This window comes from Hermetia illucens, chromosome 2 (assembly GCF_905115235.1).
Source record: "Hermetia illucens chromosome 2, iHerIll2.2.curated.20191125, whole genome shotgun sequence".
NCBI lineage: Eukaryota > Metazoa > Arthropoda > Insecta > Diptera > Stratiomyidae > Hermetia > Hermetia illucens.
In genome coordinates this window covers 100,350,487-100,375,669 of record NC_051850.1, presented here as the reverse complement: position 1 = coordinate 100,375,669, position 25,183 = coordinate 100,350,487, and the positions used below count along the sequence as shown (strand labels likewise).

Sequence of the window (25,183 nt, the reverse complement as noted above, 5' to 3'; positions counted from 1 at the left end):
TGTTATTAACATTTTAGAAGAGCTTATTCATCCTCACCATTTGGCTTTGACTTGCTTTTGACCGCACATTAAAAATTTGAAACGCAAATGGCATGCATATATCCAAATGGAATATCGAAAACATCCCGCAGGGAAATCAATTAGATCTAAATTACATAATTTGGTCCGCATTCAACTATACTTTAAACAAAACAGTTTTTTTCTGTTTCCAAATGAATTCCTAACATACATACATATGTTCAATATACGTTAAATGCACATATTTCGATTGAAAAACAAAGCACATATATGAGTGTCATATTGTATTTAGTTGAACCAATTCCATACGAAGTGACTTTTGAGAAGTTCTGCGGTGGCATTTGAATTCTCTCAAAGCCATTATTCTATCTTGTTTAATTTCGTTCAATGCAACTAAGTTCGAATTGTCACAATCTAGGTTAGAAATTAGAGCGCGATCAATACAAATTTAATTTTTTTTTTTACCGAATGACTTCTTCAGTGTTTCCTCGGTTTTTATACTATACGCTACGGGAGAACAATATCGAATTGCAATTCTTTTGTTATTAAAATCCTTATTAACCGTAGGATGTATGGTAGATCTGATTTGTGTTTATTTCCTTTTGAATGTCAAAGTTGTTGATTGACTTATATTTCACCCAGAGAGGAAATAAAAATTAGATCTAACCCATGATGACTCGGTGGCTGGTCACTGAGTTGCGATTATAACTTCCAGGTTTTCTCCTGCGATATAGACCGTTTAGGTGGCGCTTCTGATTAATTGTTGCAATACTTTGCATCCTAACTGCAATCCCAAATTTACGTATTTTGACAATAACACCTCGAAAATAAGATTAAGAGTTTGCATTTCTGCTAAGAAATCAGCCTGGGTGAAATATGACACGGGTGTGACTCAAAAGGTAAAATACTTTGTGCTAAATTATCCTAGGAAACTCATAATAAACTTTGGGCAATCTTATTTTCTATGTACGACTCTTCGCCTTTTTTTACTGAAGTTCAGTCAGTAATTGTGCCAAAATTGATTTCATGCAGCTTCTCTCCACAACGTATTTCCATTAAGTGATAGATGAGCATTCTACTGAAACCTAGGGAAAAGTAGACTTCTGTTTACCCACTGGTTACGTATAAAGTCATTATTGTTATTTGTAGACTATGAAACGCAGAATGTCACCTGCATCGGACGGACATGTTGGTATTGTTGTGTTTATTTTTTTCTGAATTTGAGTCATTTGGCGCAAATCAGTAAAACCTAAATCAGTGACTGTTGCACGAATTGACTGACAATGCACCCTATCATCCACTAAACTCATCAGACTGATTACCATTTCTTGTAAGAAAATAATCAGTTGGCGGAGGTTATAAAAAAAAATCTTCCGATAGTTCCTTGATTTCTATGCAGCAGGCTTCTACGACAAAGGAGGGGAGGGTGGGAGGAATTTGTCGATAATATGCCGATAACGTTGGTAAAAAATGAAAAGTTTAAATGTATACAGTATTATTTACAATTTTACAATTCCATTGGTTACTTTAAATAAAAGTTAGTATTTTTGTTAACAGAGGGCGCATTACTTGCAATTGACAATATAAAAAAAACTGTTTTCTTTTGGGACTAGACGGGTGAGTGATATAAACCACTTGAAAGCAGGAAAAAAAATCAAGGAGTCCTCTTTAGCTTCGTGGGAGCGTTGCTATTTAGTAGGCAGGTAATTCCCAGTTCGATTCACACCGCAATGCCAGTATTCTTTTTTCCTAACAATAACTCTTGTTCAAAATTGCACAAAAAAGACAAAGAGAAAAAGCAAACTGAATAAGTTTGATGGCAATAATGAAGCTTCTGACGCATTTACTTCTTCGTCAGTTAAGACTACTGCGAAACAAACTGGGATGGATCGCTGTGTGACTATTATCTAAAGACGTCGCAGTCCACAATCGTCGAAGATAACCAGCAATGCAGGGAAAGTTTCGAAACTCACGGTGGCATCAGAAACTGATAAAGAAGCTAAACCGCTCACTAAAGCCCCCACCGATTTACCTTCATGAGCAGCGAAAGTTTGGTGGACAAATTACATCAATATTTCCATCCAGAGGCGCAAACTGGAAAGAGAGAAGTTCACTCAATATACAATCTTCGTTACCTCTTTGCACATGAGAGTTACAGTGGAAGTACCACATAAATGCGATGGTCCTGTTGTAAAAGTTAACAAATTTGTTGTGGATTATCACTTTCTATGATTTGTAAGTTGTTGATTCACAAATCGGTGCTTAAGCCTGTGGGGACTTATGGGATTCAACTATGGGGCTCTGCCAAACCATCTAACATCTATCTGCTGCAGCGGCCTCAGTCTAAAATTCTGAGATGTATATCCGGTGCTCTATGGTATTTCCGCAACGCCGATCTCCATAAAGACTTTGAAACTAGGAGAATAGTAGAAAAAATTTAGTGTTCCGCAAATAAACACTTAGCCAGACTGAAGAGTCACCCCAACACATGACCACCTGTATCCCAGGAAGGTGCCTGCACTTGCATCAATTTTAAAATGTTGCTCTTTAATAAATAATATAAAATTTGCTCTTTAACACCATTTGAATTGAAAAACAAGTCGGGAAACCGGAAACTGGACGCTTCAGGTACGAAAGGTTTTGTGTATTTCTTAGTACGTAGCACGTAATATGTCAACATATGTGAGAGTATCCACTTTCGGGTGATATTGACATTCATATTCTTCAATTTTTAAAGAAGCAACAAATTTGTGGTATTATAACTTTGTTAGTAATAGTGCGATTTCCACCAAATTTGGTAAGATCATTCTCTATATCACTGCAAAATTTTATGGTACTAGGATGAACTTAAGGGGGGTTTCTAACCAATTACAAAAAATTGTAGTAATATAGTATTATTAACTTTATTTAAACAGATATCGACATGGAAGGTATTTCGGAGCCCAGGCACCATATAGTGGCAGCCTCCTGATTTTTTTATGATTTTTCGGTTTGGTAGTTTCTGAGAATGGCCCCCTTAAAAAGTGATCACTTTCAACCCCCCGCGCTCCCCACCCTTCCAACGAATGTCAAAACTAAGATCGGCTTTGAAAAGTACTAATCGAGACCTTTAATTTGATACCCCACATGACTATATTTGATGAAAAAAATTTTACACACCCATTTTGCATGTGTGGGGACCCCCCTTAAATTCGACGTAAAAGGATGTAATTCACTGTATGCGTGAGCGTTCACAGTTCCCACCTTTCTACCAAATTTGGTGTCAATCGCTATAACTGTCTCCGAGAAAAATGCGTGTGACGGACAGACAGACAGACAGTAAACCGATTTTAATAAGGTTTTGTGTTTACACAAAACCTTAACAAGTCGGGAAACCGGAAGCTGGACGCTTCAGATACGAAAGGTTTTGTGTATTTTTTAGTACGTAGCACGTAATATATCCATACATTATGTGAGAGTATCCACTTTCGGGTGATATTGACATTGATAGTCTTCAATTTTCAAAGAAGCAACAAATTTGAGGTATTATAACTTTGTTAGTAATAGTGCGATTTCCACCAAATTTGGTAAGATCATTCTCTATATCACTGCAAAATTTTATGGTACTAGGATGAACTTAACGGGGGTTTCTAACCAATTACCAAAAATTGTAGTAATATACTATTATTAACTTTATTTAAACAGATATCGGCATGGAAGGTATTTCGGAGCCCAGGCACCATATAGTGGCAGTCTCCTGATTTTTTTCAGATTTTTCGGTTTGGTAGTTTCTGAGAATGGCCCCCTTAAAGAAGTGATCACTTTCAGCCCCCCGCGCTCCCCACCCTTCCAACGAATGTCCAAACTAAGATCGGCTTTGAAAAGTACTAATCGAGACCTTTAATTTGATACCCCACATGACTATATTTGATGAAAAAAAATGTTTCACTCCGCTTTTGCATATATGGGGACCCCCCCCTTAAATTCGACGTAAATGGATGTAATTCACTGTATGCGTGAGCGTTCACAGTTCCCACCTTTCTACCAAATTTGGTGTCAATCGCTATAATCGTCTCTGAGAAAAATGCGTGGGACGGACAGATAGACAGACAGACAGGTAAACCGATTTTAATAAGGTTTTGTGTTTACAAAAAACCTTAAAAATGAATAGCTTAAAGAAGTTTATTTTATTTCATTTCTCTTTTTGGTGGCTGAAATGTTTTTACTTCATATAGAAAGCAACATCTATGCGTTTGTTACTTAGAATTGTAAATTCGTACTTATTGTGATACCAGGTTCAACATTCCTTTAGCCAAATGTTTGAAGTTAAATTCATTACCGTGCAGCTCCGCCTGTACTTACTACAGCTCTAGAAGAAAGTAAAAGGAAAGTCAAATATAGCAAAAAAATAAATTATATTAAAAAGGGAAAATAATAGGCAAATTTTAGAGAATAACGGGAATCTGGTTTTTTATGACGATGGAGAGAATGCCAGGACGAAGATCAAAATGATAGCAGGTAACCCAATACAACCAACAATTGCGATGCCTCAACTTCGTAGCTGAAAGGCTCGATTTAGTCGGCTCAAAAGTTACAGTCGTTCGCTGGTCGTATTAGTGGCTATTTTATATTACACTTCATTACAAAGTCGACTACTGGTTCCTAGTTGAAAGTTTACAGTTAGGAATGTGGTACATCCACCTTGAAACTCTCACACTCCTGCAGCATATGCTCCAAGGGGTCATCCCTATTCTCATGATTCCAGATAACTTTCGTAAGAGCCACTTCAGAGATTTTCAGAGTTTCTTGTAGACACGGATCTGATCGCCCGTTTGAAGTACTTGCGAACGGCAATCTCCAAAGTTTTGACCGGAACGTGCCGATGTGATATCACCTTATAAAACATTACAAATCACCAAATTTGGTGGGAAAATGTGAGCTGTGAACCCCCACGTATGTTGTAATTATCATCGTTCTACACTGTGTTTAAGGGGGGGGTGGGGGCATATACAAAAAAGGAGGATCTAAATTTTTTTCATCGAATATAGTCACGTAGTCTCAATTGGTACTTTTCCATCAGTTTTGACATTTGATGCAAAAGGAGGAGTATGGGACTGAAAATTGATCATTTCTGTCACGGATACATCCCCCGAAGCTACTCAACTGAAAAACCTAAAAAAAAATCGCAAAGCTGCCACTACACGGTGTCTAGGCTCCGAAATACCCTCCACGCCGAAATCCATTCAAGCTAATATGGTTTAGTATATTCCTATAATTTTTAGTAGTTGACTGCGAACTCTCCAGTTCATTGTAGAATCATAAAATCCTGCAATGATATAATAATAATCGTTGGCGTGGCAATCCAATTGGTCTGGGTTTACCGATTCGTTTTCTCTAAATCCACCATCTAAGTCACACTCCTTTTCACCATCATCAACGGCGCAACAAATGGTATCCGGTCTAGGCCTGCCTTAATAAGCAACTCCAGACATTCCGGTTTTGCGCCGAGGTCCACCAATACGATATCCCTACAAGTTGTCTGGCGTTCTGGCCTACGCCATCGCTCCATCTCAGGCAGGGTCTGCCTCGTCTTCTTTTTCTACCATAGATATTGCCCTTATAGACTTTTCGGGTGGGATCATCCTCATCCATACGATTTAAGTGACCCGCCCACCGTAACCTATTGAGCTGGATTTTATCCACAACCTTACGGTCATGGTATCGCTTATAGATTTCATGGATCACCTTTTCTGGGGCCAGGTTAAAGAAGACGCATGATAGGGCATCCCCTTGTCGTAGACCATTGTTGATGTGGAATGATCTCGAGAGTGATCCTGCTGCTGCTATCTGGCCTCGACCATGGGTCAGCCTAGTCAGTCTTATCAATTTCGTCGAGATACGGAATTCTCTCATGGTCATAGTACAGTTTTACCCTGACTATGCTTTCATAGGCGGCCTTAAAGGGGCGATAAAAAGATGGTGCAACTGATGTCCATATTCCAACAGTTTTTCCATCGCTTGCCGCAGAGAGAAAATCTGATTTGTTGTTGATTTGTCTGGAGTGAAGCCTCTTGGTATGGGCCAATGAGCAACGTGGCAACTATAATGGGTGCATTGCGTGATATCTTCCTTTTTATACATGGGACCGATAATGCCTCGTTGCCTGTCGTCAGGCATGCAAATCAATGCCTGAGTCCTTGTTGGCACTAATGAAGGGCACTTGTTCCCTTCCCGAAATATCGGTATTTGCAAGACTAATAAATCAATACTAGCGAATAAGGAAAACAAGTTTTTATTATTTCAAATTCTTTTTTTCGTCTGTGAAGTGTTCTCCGTTTGCTCGTGATACGTCTTTGCAGGTGCCCGCGTCCTTTGGGAATTACTTGCACATTACTTTGTATGCAGCATTCCTCCGTTCCATTGCTAGCTTACATTCACCGTCAAACCAGCCGTTCCGACTCCTTTTGCGGCTAGGGTCAAGTATTTTTGCGGCCGTACTAATTAGACGTTCTGCAGGTGATTGTGAAGATCATTTGTTGATGCTTCATATCGAGGATCTCTGTTGACTGCGGTTATTGCGGCTTCCATTTCCTCCTTATAGGTGTTGTGGAGGGCTGTGCTGTGGATGGTTTCAGTTCTAACTTTCACTTGATTGTCAGAGGGGATTCTGGGCGGTGTTATTATTCGAGCTAGGCGCACCATGCAAACGAGATAGTGATCCGAGCCTATATTGGCCTTTCTATATATTCTGACATTCATCAAGCTGAGAGGTGGCATTCGATCAGCAAGTGGTCAATTTGGTTGAAAGTGGCCTCGTCTGGAGAGGCTCCAGATCAACTAGATCAACAAAACCTTTCGTACCTGAAACACCGAGCTTACGGTTTCCGACTTGTTGTAAAATTCAGATGAATTGAAGTCCGGTCTTTAAAGTATCTTCGATAATAAATTCCTTTCCTTTTGAGTTAGTGTTCAAAGAATGAAACAATTTGAGAAGGTATACGTAGGTTTAACCAGCTGGTGCCTATTTAAGTCATCCCGTGTGAAGACCGTTTTTCTAAAAAAAAAGCGAAAAAACGGCCTTCACACGAGATGACCCCCTTAACAATTCTTTCTCAAATGCGTTTTTCTCAAAATGATGGTTTTCACATTTGCGGGAATTCTCGGGAAAACTCAAAAATTGATGAACCGTTCATTATAAAATTTGGAGGTATGATTTTTTACAAATCTTATCTACTTGCATTCTGAAGACGTCGTGTTTATTCTAGAATAATACTAGGGGTCAACTACCTCTACATTAGCGACCTCTTTCAATAGGGGTTCTCCCATCCTAGACCCGACGGGGTTGGCAGGTATTAAAGGGGTGATTGTCGCGATTTGGGATAACTGAGAAAATTTATCCACCCAATAACAACGAAAAAGTTTGTGCCCCTTATCACGGCGTTGATTTTTGCGCTAAACACATCAATCCCAATTACCGAACATTAAATGAAATTCGATTATTTTGATTTAGATTTCCTCCAGCTAAAACAGACTAAAGAGTTTGTTTTTATGAATAAATTGGATTCTTTGAGTATTACCTTCTCTTCCTACTCCTTCCAAAAATGCTGAAACATTCTTTGGAAACGCACAAATATTTCAAGAGATGATTAAATTGTTGTTCTTGGAAGTGAAAAAAAATAGTTGAAATATTTTTGAATCTATTGATGAATGAACTTCTCATATTAACGGACTTTTAAATTTGAGCTTATTTGTGTGAAGTGGGGATCTGGCTTATCATTATTGAGCGTTCTGCAAATAACGTAGCCACTCAGCGAAGTTTCCAAGTAATACGCTACTGAGTTCATGAATTTCTCATAATTCCAATTTTCTAGAGTATGTGCTTTGCTACTAAGGAGTATTCACCAGAGTGCATATAGACAGCATGTTTATTATTACAGTTTTATTATTTTTGGTATGTCCTCTGAAAGATACTGCAATATTGCATTCAGCAGATAGGATCATGTATAACGTAGATGCGGGAGAGGTTGTCATATTGAATCATTTTCTTGAAAAATGTAAATACCACTTTTCCCAGATATAATTGTAAACATGTTCTACTAGATGAAAAGTGATGGAAACCTATGGTCGATTTCCAGGTGTCGTCATTATGAAAAAAAATAAATCAATTCATCCATATAGGGCATCTTAGCACGACAGGATTTCTCTATGAGTGGCCACCCATTATAGGGTTAAATAAAAGAAAATGATTCACTCGGGTCGTCATGTTTCTAGAAATGTGAACGTGAGACTTGTGCCCACTAACAAATTGCTAAATATAGAAAATTAATAATTTTCCGCTCTTGTTTTCGTTGTCATTGTAGTCGTCATCGTAACGTCGAATTACGAGCTGCTCCCGTTGCGAGTGCCATACACAGGCAAAATCCAAATAGAATAGTCATTTCCCCGAGCCTGGTTGAATAATTTCAGAGTCCTTTCTTGAATCATCAACTCGATTGAGCTGAAGCTAATTGGATATCGTCACGTGTCTCCTACTGATGTGCGCCTCCTTACATATCAATCCCGGTCAGTTGAGATTCCGTATAGCTCCATTAATCCAATGCATTGCTTTATGTAATCGATAAAATGGTTGAAAATAGATTTGTTGTTTGGCATGGCAATTAGTGCATTTACATTATCTCGTTGCTAATTACAATTGAGTTGGTTTTCTTTACTTGCCAACCCTTTCATAGTTGGTTGTCCACGAGCATTCATTGAAACTACGGACGGAAAGTTCTTTGAGATGTCGAGAGGGAACGTGATCACGATGTAACGTTGCCCTTTTCTTATTTAACATACTGGCATCGAGTTCATGTAAGCAAATGCTGGGAAATAACTTTGTGCTGATTTGACATTTTCCTCGTTTTTAAATCCGTTTTTTTGCCCTACTGTAGAAAAATATGTAGATAGTTTCGACGTCTTCTTACGAACTTGACTACCCTTTGATTTAGATGTTTCGGAAGTTTCAAGGGGGACAATGGTTGTCAGATATGGGTAATGTTTGTGTTTCCTAAGTTTATGATTTTCTGAAAAATGTTCAGCTTTCCTTTATAGTTTGAAGCTGTTTCTGCCAGGAGAGGTCATTTTATTCCTAATCAATTTATCTATGCCACCTTCACTTTGGGGTAATCTTTTGACATAAAACGATATATTTTACTATTTATTTAATTTTGAAAAATAGCTGCATTATTGACGAGTTAATGTTTCTAAGGAAGGAAGGATATAGCAGAAAATGTGTTGACCACCTGTGATGATGTGGGCTAAAAGTGCGCTGCAAGTGGAGAAGCATTAGACATTTTAGAAGGCAGCAGACCATTTGTTTGTTCCAAAATTTCATGCAGAGAATATTTGGATTAATCTGTAATGCACTAAATCTTCTAACGTAAGAAAAAAATATATTTTCTACTGGAAATTATTTTATTATTTATTTTCTATGGTTTCTAGGTGCGCAAAATAGATTCAATGCATAAAGCTAGTCCAAAAGCCTCAGAATATCGATTTTTACAGGCAGCACACCACCTTTATAAAATCGCATTCAAAAACTGCACAATGCCCTGCACAATTTGTGTTCATTACAATGTGTAATAAAAATGAATGCATTGTTGTAGGAAAGTAGGTAGAAATCTATGCAGTTATACAGGGGATATTGTGTTGATACTGACGCAGAATAATTTTTAATGTTATTTATTACGAAATAATTCATCATATTATTGGAAAAATGCGTCTATAACAATCACAATGCACTTTCGGGTACTTAATACAGTAAATCCTGATAATTCGTATGACCAAGGGACTGACGATTTGGTACGAAATCGGGAAGTACCAATTATCCAAAGTGTAAAATATATTTTATAGAGATTTTATAGAGATTCACTCCACTTTATTTTCGAAAATCCTTGACAGGCTTGTGTGTTTTGACAATTCGTAGAAGCATTCATAACTAGGCTAATATATGAACTTTAATTTGACGTACCTTCTAGGCACGTTTAGATTAATGAACTCCAGAGATGTGATCATGGCTTTAAGCTTTTGTTTGCAAAATAAAACCTTATTAAAGTTGTTGCAATGTCTGTCTGTCTGTCTGTCTGTCACATGCACTTTTCTCAGAAACGGCTATACCGATTGACGTGAAATATAATGAGAAGGTGGGAACTGTGAACGCCCAGACATGCAGTGAGTGATATCCTTCTACATTGAGATTTAGGGGGGGTCCCCATGCATGTAAAAGGGGGATGTAAAAATCTTTTTCATCGAATATAGTCATGTGGGGTATCAAATGAAAGGTTTCGATTAGTACTTTTCGAAGCCGGTCTTAGTTTTGCGATTTGTTAGAAAGGCGGGAGCGGGAGGGGTGGAAAATTATGATGTCTTTAACGGTCCCATTCTCAGAAACTACCCAACCGAAAAATGTGAATAAATTCATGAAACTGCATCTATATGGTGCCCAGGCCTCAAAATACTCTCCATATCGATATCCGTCCAAATTAAGTTAATAATAGTATATTACCATATTTTTGGAGAAATTGTGTAAAACCCCCCTTAAGTTTATCCCGGAGTTATAGTAGTGTAAAATATGAGATGAAGCATGTTGTCCCCAAGTTTGATCAAAATCATACTATTAGTAACAAAGTTACAGTAGATCAAAGTTGTCTTTACCATGTAAATTTACAACCCGAAGTACTTAATCTGACATGTTAAATGCATATACATAACGCGGTACGTACAAATGGGATAGTTCTACACTCAAATGTACTCACAGAAGAAGCAAACAAAACCTTTCATACCTGAAGCGCCGACCTTCCGCTTTCCCGATTTGTTTTTAACTTGCTCAAGAGATTAAGGCGGGAAAATGTCGCAATAGTTCTATTTCGAATCTTGGCGCAGCTATTCTCAGTCCGATGAAAGCGTATCAAATCATTTTTTTTTTTTAATTTTGTGCTCTATCTTGAAAACAATCCGATTTAACGAAGTTATAATAGGTCAGATCTTGCAGTAATGTCCTACGTATTCTGTGTTATGTATCGATATGCTGTACGCTTTTTAAGGTAACAAAACCTTATTAAAATCTGTTTACTCTCTGTCTGTCTGTCACACGCATTTTGCTCGGAAACGGTTGTAGTCATTCACACTAAATTTGGTGGAAAAATGGGAACTGTGAATGCTCACGCATTGATCATAGTATCTCAAGCAGGCCAGTAACCGTTAGGAACTTTAGTATGTTCCCCACTTCCAGAAGTTTCAGCTTTGCATCTGGTATTAAGTGTTCTCCCAGATGTATCGACCTGCTTTGCACAAGTGCTGGACACTGTCCCAGGACGTGCATAGAGGTTTCGTCCTCCTCCTCACAGAACCTGCAGGCAGTGTCCGTAGATATCCCTAGCTTCCCTAGGTGGTAGTTCAGCCGACAATGACCAGTGAGAATTCCCACTATGATTCGGAGGTTCTTTTTGGTGAGGTTTAAGCAATCCTTTGTGCGCATGGGTTCGTATCCCCCAATAAGCACCCTGGACTGCTCCATCCCTGGTAGGCCCGCCCAATATAGTTCCCTCAAACCGTTTTTCTTCGTTTCTTAGATTCATAGCCATGAAACCGTTTCCGATTCCACAGAAGGGTTCTGGCCCGTATAAAGGCATCCCTGCTCCCTTCTTGGCTAGTTCATCCGCTGCCTCATTGCCTTCCAGCCCAGCATGGCCTGGAACCCAAAAGTATCCAGACCTTGTTGGACGAGCCGAGTGTATTCAGTCTCTCAAGGCATTCCCATACCAGTTTAGAGTTCACCTGGTTGGACCTAAGTGCCTTGATCGCTGCTTGGCTATCGGTGAGAATAGCTATGTTCTGCCCCCTGTAGTTCCTTTGCAGATTAAAGGAGGCACATTTGTCTATGGCGTAAATTTCCGCCTGGAATATGCTAGTGTACCTGCCCATTGGCTCAAAGTACATTTTCCTTGGACCAATGACACCGGCACCCGCTCCCTCTGCTGTGAGGGATCCGTCAGTGTACCAAGTAATCAGTTGCTGGTTTAAGCCGTATGTCACAGCCACGCTTTCCCAGTTTGTCTTGTACTCCAACGTGTTTCAAACTTCTTATCGAAGTGAAACCTCGTTGTCATGTTGTCCCTCGGTATCAGTAATTCGGGATACCGCCTAGAAAGGATATCAATCTTCTTCGATTTAGGCAGCTCCCCGCCTCACTCATGCTACCGCCATCCTGAATATTGATCTCCTTGCCTGCATCTGTATGTGCAGATGGAGAGGGGTTAATCCCAGAAGGACCTCCAGGGATGCCGTTGGGCATGTCCTCATTGCCCCACTGATACACACGCAAGCCAGCCTTTGGAGCTTATGTAATTCCCTGGCTTGTGTGCTGAGTTGGGTTCTTTCTGCCCAGATTACCGCTCCATAGGTAATCATTGGTCTTACTATTGCAGTATATATCCAAAGTAGTATCTTCGGGCTACAACCCCATTTTTTCCTGCTATGGATCTGCAAGTCATCAGAGCCCTCGTGGGCTTTCCGACAAGTGTTTCCGACATGCGTCTTCCAGAGTAATTTTGGTCTAGCGTGATTCCCAAGTATTTGACCTCTGTTTCTCGTTTCACCTCCATATCATGTAATGTTATGGCTTTCAGGTGATCCAGCTTACGCCTCCTAGTGAATGTACTATGGTCAATGAGTTACATAATTCCACATCGAATTTAAGAAGGGGGGGGGTCCCCATTCATGCAAAAGGGAAGGGAAGTGTAGATTTTTTTTCATCAAATATTGTCATGTGGGTCATCGAATGAAAGTCTCGATTAGTACTTTCCGAAGCAGGTCTTAGTTTTGACATTTGTTGGAAAACTAGGGAGTGCGGGCAGCCAAACGTGATCATTTCTTTAATGCACCCATTCTCAGAAACTACCGAACCGAAAAATCTGAAAAAAATCAAGAGGCTGCCACTATATGGTTTCTAGGCTCCAAAATACCCTCCATGGCGATATCTATTTAAAATATGATAAAAAAATTGATGGGTCGCTTAGATTTTTTTCTCCATTTTTAATCTAGCCGTAAAAAGTTGGTATAAAACTTTATAATAAAATATTAAAAATTCCTAACTGGACATTTTGACCGTATGGGATGAGTAATTTAATGAACGAGGACCAGAATGTCGGCAAATTGAAGGTCTCGCAATCTGAAGGGAACGGAAAAATGCTGCCACCATCAAGCATGGGAGAAAGAGCCTGTGCAAATCATTGGCATAAGAATCATAAGTCGCCAGGAGCCGATGGAATTACAGCCGAATTGGTTAAATATGGAGGCGACCAGATACACCAAGCGATTCATCAATTTATGCTCAAGATGTGGAACGAGGAATCAATACCTGATGACTGACAAAGAGAAATTATCTGTCTCATATATAAAAAGGGGGATATTACGTAGTGCAGCAATTATATAGGGCCTACAAATAAGTTCTGTCGGTTTTTTCTTTAAATTTGAAGCTTTATTGTGAAAAATTGGTTATACATTCATTGCTCAAAGTATTGCCCATCGGTAGCCACAACTTTCTTCCATCTTTCAGACAATTCATAGATACCATCGCGCCAAAAATTGGCCTGCTTGGCCGCTATCCACTCATCGAGCCATTTTTTGAGTTCGTCGTAATTGGAGAAGTGCTGGTCAGCCAAGCCATGCTGCATCGACCGGAACAAATGGTAATCAGAAGGAGCAATGTCTGGAGAGTACAGCGGGTGGGGTAGGAATTCCCATTTCAACGTTTCTAGATATGTTTTAACGGGCTGTGCAACATGTGGACGAGCATTGTCATGTTGCAAAATAACTTTATCATGCCTTTGCTGGTATTGCGGCCGTTTTTTCTTGAGTTCGCGGCTCAAACGCATCATTTGACGTCGGTGGAGTTTTCCCGTGACCGTTTCGTTCGGTTTTAGCATATATATAGTAGTATACCACACCCAGCTGGTCCCACCATATACACGGCATGATCTTCTCACCATGAATATTCGCTTTGGCCGTCGATGATGAGGCATGGCCGGGGTATCCTCATATTGCCCGAAGCTTGAGATTATCGTAATGGATCCACTTTTCATCGCCAGTAACTATTCGATGCAGAAAACTTTCCTTTCTTGTCGTTGGAGCAGATGTTCGCACGTGAAAAAACGGCGTTCGACGTCTCTTGGCTTCAGTTTATACGGAACCCAACTTCCGACCTTTCGGATCATTCCCGTTGCTTTTAAACGGTTGGAAATGGCTTGCTGAGTGACTCCAAGTGTTTTTCCAAGTTCTTCTTCCGTTTGCGATGGATCTTGGTCGAGCAATGCCTCTAATTCTTCATCTTCAAAAATTGTTGGCCGTCCGGCGCGCTCTTCGTCTTCCAAGTCAAAATTGCCACTTTTAAACCGTCCAAACCACCTCTGACACGTTTGTTCAGATAGAGCATGGTCACCATAAACTTCTACCAAAATGCGATGACTTTCGGTTGCTTGTTTCTTCATATTGAAATAATTAAGTAGAACTCCCCGCCAAAAAACACATTATTTGGTACAAAATTGGCCATTTTCGTTGATGAAAAAAGTATTGTTGTTTACACTTCAATTAAATAATTTATACTGACGTTTGTGCCTATTGACAGTAGCTTTCCGATGAATGTTTGGAAATTTGGATCAATGGAATAAAAAACAAGCTACGCCATCTATTGTGAAAACCGATAGAACTTATTTGCAGGCCTAATAGAGAATTCGATATTCGGACCAAATTGATAAGACTGACTGATAAAAGCAGCAGGATCACTTTTGAGGCGATTCAACATCAACAACAAGGGGAAGCCCTGTCATGCATCCTCTTTAACCAGACACTGGAAAAAATTATCCCTAATACTGATGTAAGTTCGAGACGCACCATCCTCTTTAAGTCCATCCAACTACTGGCCTGTGCTGATGATGTTGACATTATGGGAAAATCAACCCGAAATGTTCAAACTGCCTTTATCCAGATGTCGGCGCGACATCTTGGGCTGTACATTAACAATTTTGTAGCCTATATAACGATGAAAGCAGTAAGCGATATCACGACCGTCTAGTTGTGGATGTGAGGACGATTCAAACCGGAAAGTCTTATAAGGGCAAGGCGACGTGGCAGATCCTTCCTCAGATGACGCCAAACAGCTTTCAGGGATATTGAATTGAATTGATAAGACAGGGCTAGATGATGATTGTCTGCTCTTTCCCCCATGCTTCTCATCGTCATTACGAATCTAATATTTGCTTCATAATAGTCAGAGACTAGTTTATCAGAAATTATGAAAATAATTTTTTCTCAACATTCATTGTGCCAAGTTAAGCGTACACACAATTTTACACCAGTTTATTCTTACAGTATTAGAATTTAATTTAATATCTTAGTAAAATTGGTACCCTTTCAAGGAAAGCAATCTAGTATTGTCATCATCGAGACAAAATTTGCAGGAAAACCAAAGGTTTCTAATATACAAGACTATCTGCTAACCTTAAGCCGTCGTGGGAAAAGCTAATGGCTCCAGATCTGGCAAATATCCTATTTTTTAATAGTCGGAATACCGGAAGCTGGCGCTTCGGGTATAAAGGTTTTGTGTTCATCTTATGTGAGAAACTTTCTACGCACATTTTTCCATTCGTATATGACTAAAAACCCAAAATATTCCTTTATATCTTTTTCAAACTACAAGAAATACGTACATATTACAGACGTAGATATTATGGTCACGCTAAACAAACAAACATTGCCAATTACAGAATACTGTATTCTATATATATAAATTGATCGTACATCTATTTCGATTTGAAAAAGTACAAATTGAGCCCTTTCATTTGATACCCCAGGTGACCACATTCTGAGAGATGACACTTCCATTACATTTATTCTACTTTATATATCGTCGTTGTTTTACTGCTTGAACATCTGTCAATATTGAAAGATGTCGAGCTTTGTGTAAACGGCAATTCAGGAGAACTTTCCTTTTTGGCTTTAACTTAAAAAAGTGCAGCTGAAGGACGTCTTTCACTCGAGGAGGCATACCGCGAACGACCACCAGTGAAAATTTGTTTAAACGCTTCAGAAGCGGCAATTTCGACATCGAGGAGAAGGAGTGCTCCGGGAGAACAAAACATTTGAGGACGCCGATCTGCAAGCGTTATTAGATGAAGACGATACGCAAACACAAAATTAACTTGTGGAAGCTTTAAGCATGACTCACCAAGGTGTTTCGAAAGTAGGTGCCGCATAAATTGACTGATATGAAAGAAAGAAATGGATACATTTTAAGAATCCCAACCACAAAAATCGTGGCTTTTACCTGGTGAAGCATCAGCATTGTAGGCACGGCCCAATGACGTCAGAGAGAAGGCAACGTTCTGTGTTTGGTGGTGGGTCAATGGAGGAGATCGCTATCGACAACAACTCATCAGTTTGAACTACACATTGCTCGAGGAACGCCTAGAGCGGGACATGAGACACGGAGTGATATTGCAGCACGACAACGCTCCGGGTCATCGCAATTTCATCGTTCAGGACACCATTAAAATGCTGAAATACGATTTTCTACCACACTCGCCACATTCATCACATCTGGATTTTTAATCGATTTATGCATCACTTTGTCGTCGCGGTATTCATGTATTGCGAATAGTTAACAAGGGACAATATTTTCTTGCATTTCTCTTGAAATTGTTGATGTTCCATAGAACAAAAAAAAACTTTTTCCTTTGGGAAGCCCTATTAATAATGGTGATGTCGAAACCGTTCAATAACGAGGACTGTGGAAAGAGTTCAAAACGTAAAAAAGGGGCAAAACTAGATATTTTCTTCACGAAGATGAATGTTGACTCCACTGTTTTACAGTATTTCCAGTAGCATATTCGACGCCTCATAGCACCCTAACGGTTAATTTGTTGAACCATTTTAAGAACCATAGAGAACGAAAAGGCACACAGTTGCCTCCAATTATTCTTATTCCGCCGGTTATTCTAAGCAAATATTTTTTTTCCAATTTTTATACCAGAAAAGCCTCTAGAATAATATTCTGTAAATATTGGGGCTGTAGTCACCAGACCATTATTTCCAAATGGTTACACGCGATTTCGACCTGGAATTTCGGATTTCCACCCGGTATGGGGTGACAATATGTGGTGCTTTCTTCGGATTATCGTCTAAATTGATGATCATTTGGCAATCTGTTGTTGGTTATTCTGAAGACTCTAGAGTTTTTTTTAACATCTAAGAGCCACACGAGCAGTGCGTGGAAATTAGCCCGTTTAACTCATGACTCATCAGTAATATCCCTCATATTCAACGTTTAATTATCAAACAATTTTTTGAAGTACTAATATTTCGCTTCTAAGTGATTATTTCAGTGATTTGGTAAAAAAAAGTGTCTTTTTCGTATCTCTTCCAACTAATTTCATGGTTTTCCCAACCAAATGCGCACTTTCTTTAATGTGGCACGCCAGATAAAAATTGAACTTTTTGAAAAAAATCGGAACATTAGTAGTTTTAAGTTGCAATATGCTTAGATCTTTGTGTTAAAAGGAATTTATTATTGAACAATCAACATTAACAAAATGTAAATTAAATTCACAAAATAAGTTCATAAATATAATTCAGGAAACATAAGGTGGCCGTTCCACTCCATTGAAATTAATTTGTAGCACATCATTACACATAGGCCTGTTTTCAGTAAATAGTCATCCATCTCTTTAATAGCCAATAAAACCATCGGATCTATCTAATGAAGTAATCTATAAGGAGTGGGATTTTGCAGATTAAACTAATTTTTATTTGACGTTTTAAATATGCAAAAATTCTCGCAAAAATAGCCTGGAACCCGTTGCTAATGACAAAATTGTCTGGAAGTAATCCATTTATTTTCCTAAAAGTTAAATTTTGAGGCATCCCACAGTAGGAAATTACTTCGGAAAAGTACCAAATTGACAAAAAAGTAACTATTTACCTGTAAAAAACTGGTTGGCGTGCATTCATTTTAACATCAGATCGTTAGCCCATTTCTTTTGGGCGGCAACAAAATTACGGGCGCCCTTCCCAGTCGGCTAAGTGATTTTTTGTTGCTACAGTTTCTATTTTCCAGTTTTTCTATCCTTTTGTTGCCAAGATTTCAAAAGGAAGCGACTAAACTCCTCCCATTTTCCTTGATACATTTTTCAACAGGTGATATCCTTTTTACCCTTCTAAAAATCTGAAAATTTCAATTAAAATCTCAATTTTACGGAAGAGCCAAATTCTTTTCAGGTAGAAACGTGTACTTTGTTCTACCTGTACTAATTGTAAATTCTGAAGCTTTAAGATTGCTATCTTCTTTAGGCACACCGCACTAGGCTTTCAGAATTGAAATAACAATCTTAACTGCTGGAACTTCTCTTGAAGCCCGTTAGATTGCTCCTTCTCAGTTTCAACTAGTACTTCATACTGCACTTTTGCGGTTTAGCGTAGATAAAAATCTTGCAAAAATGAATGGTATTATCATTTATCTTTAATCCAAATTATACTTCGTCCAAATCAGCCAGATTTTCAGCGTTTTAATTTCACTTTTATCTACATTATTTTTTCGATTTTAATGAACATTTTTTTATTTTTTTTATAGATTGTGATTGTGGTTGCGTGGACACAAACATCAGCACAACGGCGCCATCTGCAGCATCATCGTCCAACAGCTCCAAAACGGCACATACCAAAGTTGCGACCTCCGGGGGGCATGCAAATGCACAGCCCCCCAGTAAAAGGTCCAGCAGCGGTGCCGATGGAGACTACCAACTTGTACAACATGAAGTCCTATATTCATCGCTAGCTGAATATGAGGTAAGTTAATGTTGTTTTAGAATTGATCGTGCTTGATTTTGTTACAAAGCTAAAGTTTCACGCATGGGCCACACTGGAGAAAATTAGGAAAAAGTGTTTGAATGAATCGGACCTCAATTTGTTGAACATACTAAAAAATATTGCCAAAAAGTCAAAGGGGGAAGGTTGAATTAAGTACAGGGATTTCGCAATTTTCAGTTAAAAATCTGCACTCGGGCAGTTGAGTCATTCAACTTTCATAAGCCAGTCTTTTTCGGTCCCAAATTGTTAGGCACAGTTTCTTGTTGTGTGACTGTGGGCTCAAGTCCAAATGGACAACTCCTTATCATTTGCGGTTGGTGCGAGTCTTCATTATTTCGATTGTTGCTTTGCTTCAGCATTGCGACGATCTTGGGGAGAAAAGGTTTGTTACTAGAATTTTTCTTTCCAAGCTGAGTCTGTTCCTTGGGAATTTGGTTTTCCTCTAAAGACAACAGTTGACGTATGAATCTGACAGCCGCATTCCCATTAGAGTGAAGAATAGAAGTAAACTGCAAATTATTCCAAATAACTTTAACTCCATCGACAATCTGTATGCTTGATTATATTAACTGTGGAAAGAGCAAGGCTTACAGTATATATGGAATCAACTTTATAAAAGCTCATTATTCTTTCAATTGCGTCCATTATTATAATAGTCATGATATAGCTTTATACTGAAAATGTTGATGTTTTTCCTGACTTTAAAGAATTTCCTATCTCTTCCATATTGATTCGAGCAGCCGTTCTTAGCTAACTTTGGAATTAGAGACCCTCCTTGTCCTAGATTTGAAATTGCGAGATTAGTGTTGAAATGCTTACCACTACGTTCAACTTCTGGATCAACTGGGCAAGGTGGGTATATTTTTCTGTAAAATAAATCAATTTTCTGATCTGAGGAGGTCAAGGCCTCCTAAGAGAATAAGGGGAATCTTACTTTCTGACTGCGCGTTTACTACAATGACCAATGTCTTCCTTGGTGAATCTTTTAAAAATGAAAAATCAGGGGCGGTAGTGATACCACGCTACCTGCCCTAGATTACTAAAGGTCCTTACTAGTTGACCAGAGTTTAAATGTTCTTCAGTAAAGTCTTGATGGTGGATAATACTACGGCAAACGTCGGCTGTAATTTCACCATTCTGGAGCCAGAAACATTATTCAAGAGGGGCTTCCAAAAGTAACATTGCTAATATTGAATAGTTGTCTTCTGAATGCACATAACAGCAGGGGTTAATGATTACTTACCCTTTCCTTCGGACATCCCGTATTGATGAGAAGTGTGCCACCAAAAGTGTCTTTACCTCTGATACGGGTGAAGTTGTTTGTCACGTCTCAAAAGGCCTTCACAAGACTTGGTTGACTATGGAAACGTGAATGCGACGAGCTTGAGCCCCGTTAGAAAAGGAATTCCCCGAATATGTTAGCGTGCGAAGCAGAAGCTGCTGTAAATAATAAAGGTTTCGTTTGTTTGTTCGTAAGTCTCGATGATGAACAACTGAAGCGGAGGGAGGAGAATTTCACTATGATTCTCAATCGGTGAAGTTTTACCTCTTGTGGATGGTATGGTAAACCACCACAATATGCGGATACGGTATGCTCCTCCAAACAGAAGCGGAATTATCTTTGCTATCAACACACTCAAACGAAGTAAGGCCGCCGGCATTGACGGTGTTCTTGTGTAATTTTTCCATGTAGCCTCTACAGTCTCACAGCAGCTACAAGCAGCCACAAGTGTCATCATCATCATCATTAGCGGCGAAACAACCGGTATTCCATCTAGGGCTGCCTCCCCGTTTTGCATCGAGGTCCACTGGTATCGGAATTCTTAACAGCTGTCTGACGTCCTGACCTACGCCACCGTTTCATCTTAGGAGGAACTGCCATGTCTTCTTTTTCTAGTTCCGGCCCGGATCATTTTCTCCTATACGGATTAAGTGACATTGAACCGGATTTTATCCAGGATTAAAAGGTCGTAGTATCGCTCTTCAAATTATCGTAGTATCGCCCTTCGAAGGATGCTCCTCTCGAACACGGATAAGAATTTGCAATTTTCCTTGCGTGTCTGATAAATACATGAGGGCTAGCTAAATAATTAGCCTGTATACTATGATACAAACTGCGACCCCATGAGAACACTTTTCGAGCGGATGAGTTTTGGTGAGCTGAAATAAGTTCTGTTGACTCCTAGCAATCTTACGTGGATTTCGGTTTTGATGTGCTTTCGGGTATTGTCACAAAGATATTGGCTTAAATTATTCTGGGACGTATCAAAGGAAACCTCGGAAAAATAACCGTCGGAGATCGTGCTTGTTTTCAGTCTAGAATCTGCTGTATCGACTTCATTAACACCCTTTGGATCATTACGAATTTCCGATCACTGCGCCATTTGAATTTTGGTCAAATGGCTTTGGATTTGGAGAAGATTGAATAATACTAAGGTCCTCAGTCTGACAGGTCATCGCACTTTTCCAATTTATACTCGCTGGGGGTGATTACTGTTTGCATTTGTGTGTACGTTAGAGGTGGGGGGAAACGTAGTCTTTAAGCACTTAAACCGTAGTGGTCTATTGTACTCGGATGCTTTGTCTAACGAAATATCCCAGATAAGTTTATGTTTTGCAGGATTTTCGTTAGAGGATATGCTGCTTCCCGTTGCAACTGGAGCACATCAGCCCAAAGATCTGATGTTTGATGCGTCCATAAGCGGGGTATTCACATCGAACATGCTCTATGGATTCCACTTCCTTAGTATAGGGGAAACACGTATCATTTTGTATATAGTCAGAATGCTCACGATACTTCTGCGTTTTCCTGCTTTTCGGCAGGATAAATTTTGCAGTATGTTTGGTGCATTTAGTGTTTTCCAATTGTCATTATGGGAAGCTTGTTCTCAGTTTTTGAAGACAGACTTAACCAATGCTATCGATACTCCAATTGATGATTCCGTTCCGGGATGGGAGAAATTGAACCCTCTTCTGCTAAGGCATCCCATATTTCAAAAAATAGTTTACCTAATGGCAGTTTGACAAAAGGCAATTTATTTGACTTCCTTTTTATGAGCTCTTCCTGCACTAACATTCATATTGTTTCTAAATTGTTGGCTGTCATTATTTCTATTTCAGTCTGAGAAAGTGGAATAGCACAGTGTCGATGGAGCCCCTTTTGTCAAAGCGAAACGAGAGCCTATTCCCTGGAGCATGTTTTTATGTTCATTGCTTCCAAATCGGGTACTGTTTTGCTTTTTTTGCAATCCGTAGGGGATGCAATTAATATTTGTAGTATTATTTTTCTGCGGTTGAAGACATATGTTCTTAGAGAGGCTGCTTACGGGGGTCCATTAACAAACATCGTATTCAGGTGGAAGTTTCGTTCGGTGTGGTTACTGTGTGGACTTGCGGCAAAAAAGACCACTGAACACATCTCTCTCTTTTGAATATCCTACTTAGTGGGAACTTTCTGACCAATACTTATTTTGGAAAATTATGTTTTTTTTTCAAATTTTTTTCGATCATATTATATATGAGTAATTTCCCTCTTTAGTGTATTTGACAACATCTTATATATAAATTTATTTTTTAGGTTCTTGAATTTTTGGGTCGCGGTACATTCGGTCAAGTGGTAAAATGTTGGAAGCGTGGTACAAACGAAATTGTTGCTATCAAGATTTTAAAGAACCATCCGTCTTACTATCGGCAAGGACAAATCGAGGTTTCAATTTTACAACGCTTAAGTCAGGAAAATGCTGATGAATTCAATTTTGTTCGAGCTTTCGAATGCTTCCAACACAAAAACCACACTTGTTTAGTGTTTGAAATGCTCGAACAAAATTTGTATGATTTCTTGAAACAAAATAAGTTCTCACCTTTACCGCTGAAATACATTAGACCGATACTGCAGCAGGTGGGTTATCTGGCATTTATTTACAATGGAATTGATTTCTAATAATGCAATTCTTCCAATATATAGGTTTTAACGGCTTTGTTAAAACTGAAACAACTTGGTTTGATTCATGCTGATTTGAAGCCGGAAAACATCATGTTGGTTGATCCTGTACGCCAGCCCTACAGGTATTTTCAGATTTATTACAACAGTTCTGTTATAATTTCAATATTCTGATCTCTAGGGTGAAAGTTATCGATTTCGGAAGTGCATCGCATGTTAGTAAAACCGTTTGCAATACGTACCTCCAGTCAAGATACTACAGAGCACCGGAGATTATTCTTGGATTGCCGTTTTGTGAAGCCATTGATATGTGGTCGCTTGGTTGTGTAGTGGCTGAATTATTTTTGGGATGGCCATTATATCCGGGATCGTCAGAATTTGATCAAATACGGTAAGGTTTATACCCCTTGGCTCTTCTGAATTTTCTCTATACATGTTTTATCACCTTTACAGCTACATATCACAAACACAGGGTTTGCCCACAGAACACATGCTGAATAGCGCTAGTAAAACATCGAAGTTTTTCTACCGGGATGTTGATTCAACGTATCCCTTCTGGAGACTGAAAACAGTGGAAGAACATGAGGCTGAAACAAATACCAAGAGCAAAGAAGCTCGGAAGTATATTTTCAATTGTTTGGACGACATTGGTCAAGTGAATGTGCCCACCGATTTAGAAGGTGGTCAGTTATTGGCAGAGAAAACAGATCGACGAGAATTCATTGATTTATTGAAACGAATGTTGACAATAGACCAGGAGCGGCGGATAACACCCGCAGAAGCTTTGAATCATTCGTTTACAACACTCACTCATTTGGTTGATTATGCACACTGCAATAATGTTAAAGCTTCAGTACAAATGATGGAAGTTTGTCGCCGTAGTGATTTCCATACGTAAGTTGAATCCCAATGGATTGATCTTCAGTTAAATATTAACTTTTAGTTCTAGTGAAAAAGGATCTTTCTTTTTTGGCTACAATTTTCTATATTTGAACAACGTGTTTTAGGAATCAGTTGTCCCCATGCTCAGCTCTTGGGAAGGTAATATATCTTTGGGAAGAAAATTAACATTGGGGAAGGGAAGATGTAATTCCCTATACACTGTATTCGTTCAAATAATGAAAATTGCAGCGAAAAGATGATAGATCCTTGTTTTCGCTTGAAAGACTGTCTATCAATTCACTCCAAATATCGATAATTTGATGAACTTTCAGTTGTTTAAAATCTTTAGATAGAGCCAAAAAACATAAATTAATTTCTTCGTTTTCCATTAATATCTAGGGTGCAACCAACATCAACTTTGGTTACAAACTTTGTTCCTAATTCGACGGAGAACATGACCTTTACAATTAACAATCAACTTTCGAGCCAAGTTCACCGACTCGTACGCGAGCGGCAGCTGCCTTATGAGAACCTATATCAAATCTACGGAAGAAGTAACGTTGGACGACAATACACAAATGGACGAACGGATGCATTCCAACATCAGCTTGTTTCCAATATTTTTTGTCCGCCCGCCTATCAAGCTATGCCTAGCCCGACCAAGCACGTTGTCGTGGGTAGCGCCGCTATGCAACCACCACTTCAAGTAACTTATCAAAATGTTTATATTTTTTAAATGCATTTTTGAATTCTCTTCCAAAAACATGACAGGTTCCTCCTCAACAGTATGTCAATGTACCCGTTCCTGTTTCAATGGTTGAGCCCGCTTCCCAACGAATGCTACTGACAAACCGTGTACAAGCAGCGAACAGCGTAGCATGGCCGAATACTGGTAGACAAATGGCTTTAGTACCGTCTTGGACTCAGCAACCCGCCTCCCATTCGTTGATTATGGATTCCGCTTCGTTCCTTGCAGTTGAAGATAGTTGTCCGAAACATCAATTGAATTTGCCTAGACACGAGCCAAAGAAGGAGTCGCCGGTACATCATTTGGTGTAAGTTTCTAGTTTCTCCATTTCGTGCTTTCGGCTGTCTCTACATTTTATAGAGAGCTAAAACAACAGCTCACGCGTTTTTCAATTTAGAACTTATGATTACAGTGTACCGCGTCATGAGAAGAAAGAGACGAATCAGTTGTCACCGGTAAAGAAGCGTGTAAAAGAAAGTTCGCCGCCTCACCAGCAGCGATACAATCGTACGCACATATCGCCGCAGTATCACAACCATGGCTCGCACAACTGTAGTTATTACAGCAACAATGGTAACACCAATAACATGCAGAATCCAATTCAACAATCGAGTAGCCACCAGAAGTCTGGGCATCATGCTGATATTGTTTCGAACCATCATACAGGTAAGCCACTCTGTTGTTTCACATTGATAACTCAATATTCACTTTGGAAAACG

General features: G+C 39.2%; 1 protein-coding gene across 12 annotated transcripts in view; it reads left to right on the top strand.

Annotated features, from left to right (window-relative positions):
• LOC119650439 (homeodomain-interacting protein kinase 2) overlaps positions 1 to 25,183 on the top strand; it is a 245,699-nt gene that overhangs the window by 206,256 nt on the left and 14,260 nt on the right. For 9 of the 12 annotated variants that reach the window (XM_038053275.1, XM_038053274.1, XM_038053265.1 and 6 more), the window contains 8 exons: positions 18,659 to 18,873; positions 22,472 to 22,792; positions 22,859 to 22,959; positions 23,016 to 23,225; positions 23,288 to 23,728; positions 24,116 to 24,422; positions 24,488 to 24,771; positions 24,862 to 25,130. In XM_038053275.1, the coding sequence (XP_037909203.1) occupies positions 18,659 to 18,873; positions 22,472 to 22,792; positions 22,859 to 22,959; positions 23,016 to 23,225; positions 23,288 to 23,728; positions 24,116 to 24,422; positions 24,488 to 24,771; positions 24,862 to 25,130 (2,148 nt within the window). The remainder of the gene's footprint in view (positions 1 to 18,658; positions 18,874 to 22,471; positions 22,793 to 22,858; positions 22,960 to 23,015; positions 23,226 to 23,287; positions 23,729 to 24,115; positions 24,423 to 24,487; positions 24,772 to 24,861; positions 25,131 to 25,183) is intronic. The other 3 variants (XM_038053270.1, XM_038053277.1, XM_038053272.1) reach the window with 2 other exon arrangements.